This window comes from Bufo bufo, chromosome 3 (genome assembly GCF_905171765.1).
Source record: "Bufo bufo chromosome 3, aBufBuf1.1, whole genome shotgun sequence".
NCBI lineage: Eukaryota > Metazoa > Chordata > Amphibia > Anura > Bufonidae > Bufo > Bufo bufo.
The window spans coordinates 614699002-614710848 of NC_053391.1; the positions used below are offsets into that span (position 1 = coordinate 614699002).

Consider the following 11847-nt stretch of genomic DNA (forward strand, 5'->3'; position numbering starts at 1 on the left):
GAACCTCATACCAACTGTGAAGCATGGAGGTGGAAGTGTCATGGTTTGGGGCTGCTTTGCTGCAGCAGGACCTGGTCAGCTCACCATCATAGAATCCACGATGAATTCTACTGTGTATCAGAAGGTGCTTGAAGAACATGTGAGACCATCAGTTAGAAAATTAAAGCTGAAGCGGAACTGGACCATGCAACATGACAATGACCCAAAACATACTAGTAAATCAACCAAAGATTGGCTGAAAAAGAAGAAATGGAGAGTCCTGGAATGGCCAAGTCAAAGTCCAGATTTGAATCCCATTGAGATGCTGTGGGGTGACTTGAAAAGGGCTGTACGTGCAAGAAACCCCTCAAACATCTCACAGCTGAAAAAGTTCTGCATTGAGGAGTGGGGTAAAATTTCCTCAGACCGATGTCGAAGACTGGTAGATGGCTACAAGAACCGTCTCACTGCAGTTATTTCAGCCAAAGGAGGTAACACTCGCTATTAGGGGCAAGGGTGTCCTATCTTTTTCCTCAGTTAGAATAGGCATTTTTGTAGAATGACATTTACAGAAGATCTTGAAAAGACTTTTCTTCAGTTTTCTTTGTTTAGTCGGATTACTTTAATCTCTCTGTATTGTTGAAACGGAGATGAAATAACCATTTATTAAAAATGTTACAAAAAACCACATGCTTTCAAAGGGTGTCCTAATTTTTTCACAAGACTGTAAAAATGTTTCGTCTTTAATTAAAGGAGAGTGGGATAAGCCTAGTAGAAGAGTTTATATTTCTAAGAATTTTAAGACAAAATATCTATTCTTAGAAGCAGATTGTGCTCCCTGGAACAAGGCACCTAAGATGGATGTCGCGATTTCTAAAGTTACCAAAAGATCTTGTCTCCCCTTTGAGGATGCGTGTTCCCTTAAAGATCCATTAGATAGGAAAGCAGATGGATTTCTAAAAGGTGCCTGGGAGGCGTCTACGTCCTCGTTTAGACCCCCTATTGCGTCCACTTGTCCTGCCCGTTCCTTAATTGTTTGGGTCTCTGAGTTAGAGGATCAGTTAAAGAACAAATGTCCTAGGGAGGAAATTTTGGCAGGTCTTCCCACCATTAAGAAAGCAGCTGATTTTTTAGCAGATTTTTCTGCAGATTCTATTAGGCTTGCGGCTAGATCTTCTGCCCTCGCTAACTCAGCCAAAAGGGCTTTGTGGCTAAAGGGTTGGAGCGGAGACTGGATTTCCAAGAAAAAATTGTGTGCAGTCCCTTGTGAGGGAGAGTATTTTTTTGGTGCTGCTTTAGACGAACTGTTAAATGAGGCAGCTGATAAGAAGAAGAAATTTCCTGTCCAGACCTTTTCTGGTAGGGGTTATAGCACTAGAGGTAGAATTGACCGTTCCTTTCAGGGTAACAGGGAAGGAGATAGAGGAGACAAGAAGTTTAGATACACATCACAAAGGAGAAGCGGAAGGTTTCTTTTCTTCGGCAGATCCTTCAGTGATAAGAAAAAAATCAGGTGATCAACAATGACGCCAGGTTGCCTGTGGGAGGAAGACTAGCAAAGTTTCTTCCTGCATGGCAGCAAATTTCCAACAGTTCCTGGATTTTAGAAACCATTGGTCTAGGTTTAAAGTTAGAGTTTTATTCTCCTCCTCCAAACAGGTTTGTAGTTGCAAAGACTACTGGGAAGACAAACGGTTCTATAGAGCTAGAGGTCTGTCCATGTCACCAAGAGTGTTCATGAAGATAATCTCAGAGATGGCAGCTAATATCAGGGAAAAGGACATTCTTTAAATCCCATATCTGGATGACTTTTTGATAGTCGGAGAATCGGGGGAGTCCTGCAAAAAGGCAGTACAGAATGTATCTCAGACTCTGGAAAAAATGGGATGGCTCCTGAACAAAGAGAAATCAAGACCGGAACCCTCTCAGCGCAAACTTTTTCTAGGATTGCTACTGGATTCAAGGGTATAGAGGTGTTTCTTAACGGAAGAAAAGATTGTGAAATTAAGAGAAAAAATACAAGATCTAGCCAGGAACCCAAGAACATCCCTGAGAAAAGTTATGTCTATTCTGGGAAGTTTGACATTATGTATTCTAGCTGTTCTATGGGCCCAGTTCCACTCAAGAGGCCTACAATGGGTTCTATTGTCAGCTTGGGAAGGGGGCAAGGAACCCTTAGAGTCTTGCCTAGTTATACCAAACCAAACCTTAGAGGAATTAAGGTGGTGGTTGCTAAGAGACAATCTAACCCAAGGGGCTCCCTGGGTAAGGAAGAATCTTTTATGCTTGACTACGGATGCAAGTCCTTGGGGTTGGGGAGCTCATATCCTAGGACACTCAATCCAAGGCTTATGGCCAGATGGGCAGAGGTCAGCCTCTTCAAATATGAAGGAACTTATGGCAATAAAATTTGCTATGATAGATGTTCTTCCATTCATTTCAAAGTTTACTATTTAAACAAACAAGGGGGTACAAGTGAGATTCTTCATTTGGCAGAAAGTAATTGTAGTTCACATCCGGGGCACAGAGAATATTCAGGCAGATTTTTTGAGTCGTCATGTTATTTCCCAAGGGGAGTGGAGTCTAAACCAATACATTTTTAATAAAATTTCTGACAATTGGGGGGTTCCTTCAGTAGATCTGTTTGCGACCAGTCAGCACAGGAAAGTTAAGGAATCTTTTCTTTATCTCCAGAGGGATCCCCCTGTGGTCTGGATGCCTTCCTTCAGTTAGAATTTCCCCCTGGGGTATGCCTTCCCTCCTTTTCCCTTGATTCCCAGGGTGTTACAGAAGATAAGTGAAGATCATGCTTGTGTTATTTTAATAGCTCCCTTCTGGCCCAGGAGAACGTGGTTTTCCTGCCTGAGAAAGATGTTGGTGTCAGACCAGTGGGTCCTTCCAGAAATCCACGACCTTCTGTCTCAGGGGCCAATTTTTAATCCGCAGATAAAAGGCCTTCATTTGATGGCATGGAATTTGAAAGGTTCCTGCTAGCCAAGAGGGGTTTTTCGTCCAACTTAGTAAATACTCTCTTGAAATGTAGAAAGAAAGTAACAATTTCCATTTATGCCAGACACTGGAAGAAATTTCTGACTTTTGCTGATATTGATTTTAGGGAAATCCCCTTCCAAAGTCCCGATTTTCCAAGTATTAGAATTCCTTCAGAAGGGGTTGCAGTTAGGGTTATCTCCTAGCACCTTAAAGGGATTCTGTCACCTCGTTTTTGGTTATAGAGCTGCGGACATGCACGGCTAGATCGCCGTTAGCATGTCCGCAATATACCTGTTCTATAGGGCTGTGTGCTTTTATTGTGCTTAAAAAAATTATTTTATATATATGTAAATGACCCTGGTAAGGTGCCCAAGGGGCTGTACTAACCTTCCTGGTATTGTGTTCCTTCCCTGTGCTGGCATCAGCCTCAGGGAAGGAACTGCGCATGCGCGAGCTCGCGGCGATCTAACTGTGAGCAAGGAGGAGATTCGGAGGACGCAGGCGGTGCTGGGCTCCTTCATAGGGGGGCGTGGCTGGGCACCAAGAAGGTTAGTACAGCCCCTTGGCCTCCTTACCAGGGTCATTTACATATATATATATATAAGCGATGAAAAAAGGGCAGCACTCCAATGTATAAAAATGAAAAAACTTTATTTACCCATAAGGCTGTGGCGACGTTTCGGCTCTTACACAGGAGCCTTCCTCAAGCTTGAGGAAGGCTCCTGTGTAAGAGCCGAAACGTCGCTACAGCCTTATGGGTAAATAAAGTTTTTTCATTTTTATACATTGGAGTGCTGCCCTTTTTTCATCGCTTGCATTTTACTGGATTGGCTTATATCCATACTGGGCTTTTTGCACCCTTCATCCATTTTTTATCTGTGACGGTGCTGCCATCTTTTTTCCTTTTTTATATATATATATATATATATATATATATATCTATATATATCTATATATATCTATATATATATATATCATTTTTTAAACACAATAAAAGCACACCGCTTTATATGGGACAGGTATATTGCGGACATGCTAGCGGCGATCTAGCCGTGCATGTCCACAGCTCTATAACCTAAAACCAGGTGACAGAATCCCTTTAAAGGGAACCTGTCAGTGGCAAAAACCACCCTAAACCGCCAGCAGTACCTTCAAGTAGCCGGCAGTGTGTTTCTAATGATGATTTTTTTCCTGCAGTCAGATGCGGTAAAAGCAGGAAAAAAAAATCTTTTATTCCCTGAGAGTCACTCTTGAAGTCAAGCGGGCAGCAGCCTCCTTGCTTCAAGTCACGGTAACCGTGCCCCCTTCCCTGTGACTGACAGCGCTTATGCCCGACAGCCGGCTGGCTTTGACGAACAGCCGGCTGTCAGTCACAGGAGAAGGGGCAGGGAAGGGGGCACGGTTACCTTGACTTGAAGCAAGGAGGCCGCTGCCCACTTGACTTCAAGAGTGTCTCTAAAAATAGCGTGCTATGGGGATAAAAGAACGTGGTTTTTTTTCCTGCTTTTACCGCATCTGACTGTAGGAAGAAAATCATCATTAGAAACATACTGCCGGCGTCAGATCCTTGGATAGTTAGGTTCTTTAGATCAGGCTCCCGTTATTCTCTTAAACTTTTGCCCAGGGCTGCGCCTTGGGATTTTAATTTGGTTCTAAACACCTTAATAAAGCATCCCTTTAAGCCTATGGAGGAGGTTTCCATAAAATATATATCATTCAAACTTGTCCTTTTAGTAGCTCTAACTTCGGCCCGCAGGATTAGTGAACTCCAGAGTATTTCCATCAATCCTCCCTATACTACTATACTGGAAGATAGGGTAGTCATTCAACCTGATCCAGCATTCCTTCCCAAGGTGGCCTCCACGTTTCACAGATCTCGGGTAATTGTGCTCCCAACCTTCTGTCAGTCACCATCTACAGAGGAGGAAAAGACTGATCATTCTCTTGATGTTAGAAGGTGTTTAATACATCATTTGTCCAAGACTAAAGACTGGAGGAGGTCGTCCTCGTTTGTTGTTTTTCAGGGGAAAAGAAAGGGACATACAGCATCTAAGAATACCTTGGCCAGATGGATTACTTCAGCAATATTATTGGCTTACTCTTCCTCAGGAAAGTCTCCTCCAGAGGGCCTTATGGCTCACTCTACTAGAGCTATCTCTACTTCTTGGGCTGAGATGGCTGCTGTACCTATAGAGGATATCTGTAAGGCGGCTGTTTGGTCTTCTCCAACTACCTTCTTCAGACACTACCGCTTACAGTTAGACTCTTCTTCGGATCTTTCCTTCGCTTCTAAGGTCCTTTCAGCTGTCAACTCGCCCCGATTGTCTCCTTGGTTCTCCCACTCGCGGTGCTGTCGTGGGTGAGGGGAAAAATTAAGATTACTCTTATCGGTAATTGGATTTTCCTTAACCCACGACAGCACCCTTATTTCCCTTCCCTACTAGATTGGTGGTTGGTGCACATATGTAGTGTTGCAAAAAAATAATAATTAAATGATAATAATTATGGGCGGAGTTTCCTCTCATCTTTGGAAAAACATACTGAGGTGGGAGGAGAGCCTCCGCTTTTTTATGCGTCAGGTTTCCTGTCTGTGGGGGGCGGAGCCTCTCTCTCGTGGTGCTGTCGTGGGTTCAGGAAAATCCAATTACCGGTAAGAGTAATCTTCATTATCCCCCATAACCATTTATTCTGATTTACTTCTATATCACAGAGTTCTCGAAACTGTCTCAGAGAAGAAAAAAGAAACTAATTGCTCATGGCATCCAGTCACTGTTAAAGGTGTATTCCAGCCGGAAACATGTATGATCTATCCAAAAGATTGATGATAAATGTTAGATTGTTGGGCTCTGACTGCTGGGACTCCCATGTGGGCTAGAATAGGGGACCGCAGTCCCTTGTCTCCCCAACAGCACTACCCTGGCAGCGGTCGCTCATGCATGCTACCACACCATTCACATACCTCAAGTCTAAATTTCATATTATGGTCCTAGTATAAGACAAATAATTTACCAAAAATATATACAGTATATATTTTTTAAAATTTTTCATGAACTAAGTGAATGGGAATGAGCTGCAATACCGGGCTCGGCCAATATACAAGTGTGGCGCTGTTTCCCATTTTATACAAGACCTTTAACCATACAGCAAACTGAATATACAATGAAATGATGTAATGTAACTGGTTGTGATAGCTAACAAGACCACTTCTTCTATGCAACTGTTTTGATCCCGGAGGCCCTTACAATTGCTGTTTTGTTATTTTAGCATCACTGCAGAAAGTGTGGAAAAGCAGTTTGTGGAAAGTGCAGCTCTAAGAGGTCCACGATTCCCCTCATGGGCTTTGAGTTTGAAGTACGTGTGTGTGATAGCTGTTACGAGTCCATCACAGATGAACAGTAAGTTAGGGAAAGCTGAATGCATGCAATATATTACTGAATATAGAGTGAAACATTACAGGGGTTGTACTGCCTTGAAATGTTTATTTAAAATTTATTATTTTTTATTTATTTAATTAGGTGTTTAATCTGTATAGTAATGTGCATGTCCGCCTACTGAGGTGGTCGCACATGCTCAGTTTCATCCTTCAACTGCCACCAGCCGTTACTACTGTTTGAAGCTGTGAAGCCTCATTCACACGTCCGTGTTTTGGTCAGTGATTGTGAGCCAAAACCAGGATTGCAGCCTCCACAGAGATAAGGTATAAAGATCTGCACCTGTTCTGTGTTTAGACCCGCACCTGGTTTTGGCTCAAAATCAGTGATGGAAATCACAGTGTGAATGAGGCATTACAGGGAGAGAGCTGGAGCAGAAAGAACCCACCCACCATGGTTTGCAAAAGGAAGGGCACACCCCCTGAGCTGTCATAGGGAGAGAGCTGCGGTAATAAAGACCCTTCCCCCGCGCTGCCAGCTTGATATAGATCTAGCAGAACAATGAATGGGGAGATCTCTGGATCCATGTGAAGTACAGGGCTGGTTCTGGCTTTGTTAGAAACAGATTGTCATGTACTATAGGATTTTCATTATTTAGATTTTATACATTTATTATGGCATAACCCTTTTAAAGAGGTTATTGTTTAGGAGTGTTTGCTTATAATGTATGGTCAAGGGAAAAAAAACAAGGAGGCTTAAAAAAAGAAAACAATGCCAACGGCCCGGGGATGGAACAAGTCTAAAATGTGTGGCCATATAAGAATAAGTCCGTGTAGTGGAGTTTGTAGACTTTTTACTAGACGTTTTACTATTGTTGGGGTCCAATTGGTAAGAAAAGATGGGACAGAAGCACTCAGAGGAGCGCCATACCCCTTCAGCCGTGATCTTGGAAAGCAGAGCATGCGGTGTGTAGACCCATATATTTTTGAACTCGGCACCTCGACCCCCCATCAATCAAAAGTTTGGACATGTCATATACCCAGTGACCTATAGAAGTCAGTGGTGCAATTCATACACTTGGTCAGTGCAGAGTATTGCGGGTTATACAGTACTTTGGTCTGTGTCCCACAGAACACTGACCCGGTGACGAGAACATACAGATCTCCCTAAATGCCGCCTAAAAAAAAAACATTAGTCGGAGTGTGTGTTTTTCTAAAATCTTGGGGCGGATTAATTGCATTCAACATCATTGCAGATTATAATGGTCTAAGAAAAAATGTGGGGGATTCAGTCAGCACAACCCTGTATGCAGGTGCACATCGCTATGCCGAAATACACAAACAAACGCAAAAACACGAATGCAATAGCACTCTGCAACCAGCACTCTGCCCTGCCTCCATGCTGGATGCTGGATGAGGCATTGGTGTACATTTTGGCCAAAGCGTAATAAGCCACTCACCACGTCAAGGTCGCCTCTATGGAGTGGTCCCTAACACTAGTTCCTACCTGTTTTATGGGCCATGACAGCCACACAAAGTCCAGGGAGCGCAGGTACAGCATGCATGCCAAGCACACTCTGCTTTTAACCCCGTCCGGTGCCATTACAGCTTTCATCGGATCAAGGGATGCAAGTACCAACATGCATGCTGAGCCCACTATATACTTCTCCTGGAGCCAAATGGCTACTGGTAGGTGCTGTAAAAGTAGACTCAGTTTTATACTGACTTCAAAACCAGCCTCCAGTGCTGGTTGCAGAGTGCTATTGCATTTGTGTTTTTGAGATTATAATTGTCGTCATACCTTCAGACTACTACCACTACCACATAGCACATAGGGGAAGTAGTAGTCCAGGCGACTGCTAATGCCAGTGTTAAATGTCCGCACAGCCTTCGCACTACAGCACGACAGAGGAGCGAGGGCTCATAGGATAGCGCCATGTTGCTGTTGGTGTGTTAGTGACGGATGCTCTACGGTCAAATTCACTCTGCGTTTTTAACCAGAGCCAGGAATGGACCCGAAAGAAGTACAAAGGGAAGTCGTCTCATTTTGAGGTCCAATCCTAGTTTAGGCCGAAGGGGGAAAAAAAAAGTAAAAAAAACTGTTCTGTGTGAACGAGGTCTGCAGGAAGACTCCCATGCACACAGTCTACTGTTTGTCAGCTGTGCTTTTATCTTTTCTTCCCCTTTTTTTTCTTTTCAGACGTGCGCCGACTGCGACATTCCACAATAGTAAGCACAATATAGTCCATGTAAACTTCGACCCCACAAGAGTCTGGTTATTGACGTCCGGAACAGACAAGGTCATTAAGGTTAGTAGTGGAGGCGAGTTCTGGCAAGTCCTCCCGCATAGCTGTAGCCACACACTCCTGCATGTTGTCACTTTGAAAGTTCATATTATGGGCCCAGTAGAAACAAAGGAATCAGCAAAATAAGTTTATGAAAAGTTTCATAGAGGTGAGCCGCAGTACCAGACACAGCCAGTGGACAAGAGTGGTGCTGTTCATGATTTTATACATTTTTTATACCACGCCGTTTGTTTTTTTTCTTTTTGCACATAAAAAGCAAAGTACAGCTTTGTTCACACTGGAGCCATGGCTACCATGCTGGATCCTGACAGATGCCAATGACTGATAATAGGGAACCTTGAGATTCTGGTGGAGAATAGCACTGCATGTTACACCAGAATCTTTGGAAACCTTTAAATGCTCATGTGAACAGAGCCCGATTGAAGTAGTAGTGAGTGTTAATTTGACGCTTGCCGTATCTGTACACAAGCTGATTTTAGGAAGCCCTGGCAGTAATTCCGATGCATTGGTAAGTGGCCATATTGGGAAAGTTCCAGCTGGATAAAGGGGTTCTCTGGGATTTTCATACTGATGGCCTATCCTCAGGATAGGTGGTCAATATCTTTTAAGTGGGGGTCCAACTCCCAGCACTCCCACCATACAGTTGTAAGAAGAGACTGCAGTGCTCTGTGAGAACCTAGGCCTCTTCCTAGGCCACGTGATGTCACATTTATCAGTCACATGGCCTATAATGCAGTTCGGTCCCATTCATGTGAATGGGCTGCAATACCAAGCACAGCCGCGATCACATGGACGACATTGTGCTTGGTGAGCTATGAGTAGGCCACAGCATTCACAGGAGCTCCGGAGAGGACCACGGCCTCCTCAAACAGCTGGTCGGTGGGGGTGCTGGGAATCGGAACCCTGACTATTTCATATTGGTGACCTATGGCTTGGCCATCAGTATGAAAATCCTAGAGAACCCCTTTAACTATGGCCACTGGATGCATTAGACCTGGCTTACATTGAACAGTTTCATGAAAAAAAAAAAAGGGTTTTCCCAATAAATCCTCCAGTTGCCGTCATTCTGCATCGTCTATGACCATCGTACCCAGTAATGATCATGCCCTATATCACCCAAGCTGTTCATAAACTACAACTCCCAGCATGCTTCATTCGCTTCTGTGGGAGATGAGAACAGCTGTGCGTTTGCATGCTGGGAGTTGTAGTTTCACAGCAGCTGGAGTGCAGAAGATTGCTGATCCCTGCCCGATATCATAGCTTTGTTATTGGGACCAGGACTAGCTATCAAATATTAAAACTTGATTGGCCTGCACTACTGATAAGACCGCAGCCATATGTATAAAATACAGCTCCTTCCATCATTGTGATCACATGACCATATCATCTCTAGGCTCTGATTAAGGGCTCATTCTGACGGCCGTATGCTGTCTGCAAAAATGCGGATCCGTTTTTTTGTGGACAGTTCAGGATGTCTGCAAAAAAACGGATTACACTCCTCATTTTTGCAGACCTATCGACTTCAATAGGGCCACATCCTGATTTTTACGGACAAGTATAGGACATGTTTTATCTGTTTTGCAGAGCCGTAGAACGGAAGTAAAGGGCCCCATAGAAGTGAATAGGTCTGCATTTAATCCGCAAAAAAATTGATCCACGTTTTTTTCGGACAGCATACAGCCGTCTGAATGAACCCTTATATGCATATACAAAAATCTCCTTGGCTGTTGTTGCAGCTGTATTTTTTACATATGGCTGCAGCCTTTCCACTGCAGATTTGCCACACACAGCATTTCTTGGCTTCTGATGACCGTCTTTGCTTCTTTTTATCGTGCAGCTTTGGGATATGACGCCGGTCGTCTCTTGATTTTATCGTATGGATCGACCTTGAGATCGGTAATGCAAGAAGTAGAAGATTCAGTACAGACTCTACGGGAGCGCAGTAGCGGAGTATCTAGACGTTAAGGTTTTATTGAATACGGTCTCTGGAGAGGATATTGCTCTCATTGTAATTGAATGATACAAGGTATTGACTAATCTGAGCCTATGGCAGCTCCACCTCTAGTTTGAACCAACTTTTTGGGTTTGTTTGGAGTTTACTATGCAGAGGCTTTCCGTGCTCTATGCTGGAGTTTGTATATATAGTCGGTGTCCACCATCGTTTATCTCGGGGACCCTTCTATTTTAAACCTATCATGCTTTCTTTAGATTATACATTTCTTCTGCAGTATTAATGTGACACTCTCTGAAAGAGATACCAAAAATGTTGCAGCAATCTAACGATTTAAATGCAGTTTGTTCTTTCCTCCTCCCTCCGATTGTCTCTATGGGTCCATACAAGAAGAATAACATTTCACACATTAATATATTGGTATTTGGTCTTAATTAAGCAACATTAGCTGCAAAATATTTTATTTTGATTTAAAATGCTAAACCACGTTTTGAATTTATGTAAAAAAAATAAATGTAAAAAATTATTATATTTTAATGTATTCATTAAAGGGGTTCTCCATGAATTAAGAAAATGAAAATACTTAAATATTACTTTATTATAAATATATTCCCAAATACATTTCATTAGTTATAATGGCTCTTTTTGTCTGAGGAGCAATCATTAGGGGAAATAAAATGGCCACTGTCCTATTAGTACACAAAACTTGTCCTAATCACACAGCAGGACAAGTAACTTCACAACACCGAGCTAAAGAGCTGCCTCATCCTCCTCTCTGCTTGTCAGGGATTATGATCCTGAATACAGATGATAAGGTCTCCAGCAGAATCTCTGTAGGAATGGAGTTCATGAGGAGACATGAAGTACAAGGAGAAGTTGGGGATGGCTGATGAGCAGCAGCTCTTGTATGCAGTCTCCATTACCGCAGTCTGTCGTGTCCGTCCTCTCTATACTTTGTCTCCTCATGGACTCCATTCCTACAGAGATTCAGCTGAAGATCTTTAGCTCAGTGTTGTGAAGTATTTCGTCCTGCTGTGTGATTAGGACAGGTTCTGTGTGTACCAATAGGACGGCGGCCATTTTATTTCCCCTGATTGCTCCCTGGACAAAACGAGCCATTATAACTAATGAAAGGTATTTGGGAATATAGTTATAGTAAAGTACGGTAATATTTTAAGTATTTTCATTTTCTTAATTCCCAGAGAACCCCTTTAAGCTGGGTGCTATATGGATATAAGGACTGCCAAGGC

General features: G+C 43.0%; 1 protein-coding gene across 1 annotated transcript in view; it reads left to right on the plus strand.

Annotated features, from left to right (window-relative positions):
* Positions 1–11197, plus strand: part of WDFY2 (WD repeat and FYVE domain containing 2) — a 91342-nt gene extending 80145 nt beyond the window's left edge. The window contains exons 10-12 of the mRNA XM_040426047.1: positions 6235–6365; positions 8541–8649; positions 10484–11197. Of these exons, the coding sequence (XP_040281981.1) occupies positions 6235–6365; positions 8541–8649; positions 10484–10513 (270 nt within the window). The 3' untranslated portion in view covers positions 10514–11197. The remainder of the gene's footprint in view (positions 1–6234; positions 6366–8540; positions 8650–10483) is intronic.
* The last annotated feature ends 650 nt before the right edge of the window (positions 11198–11847 follow it).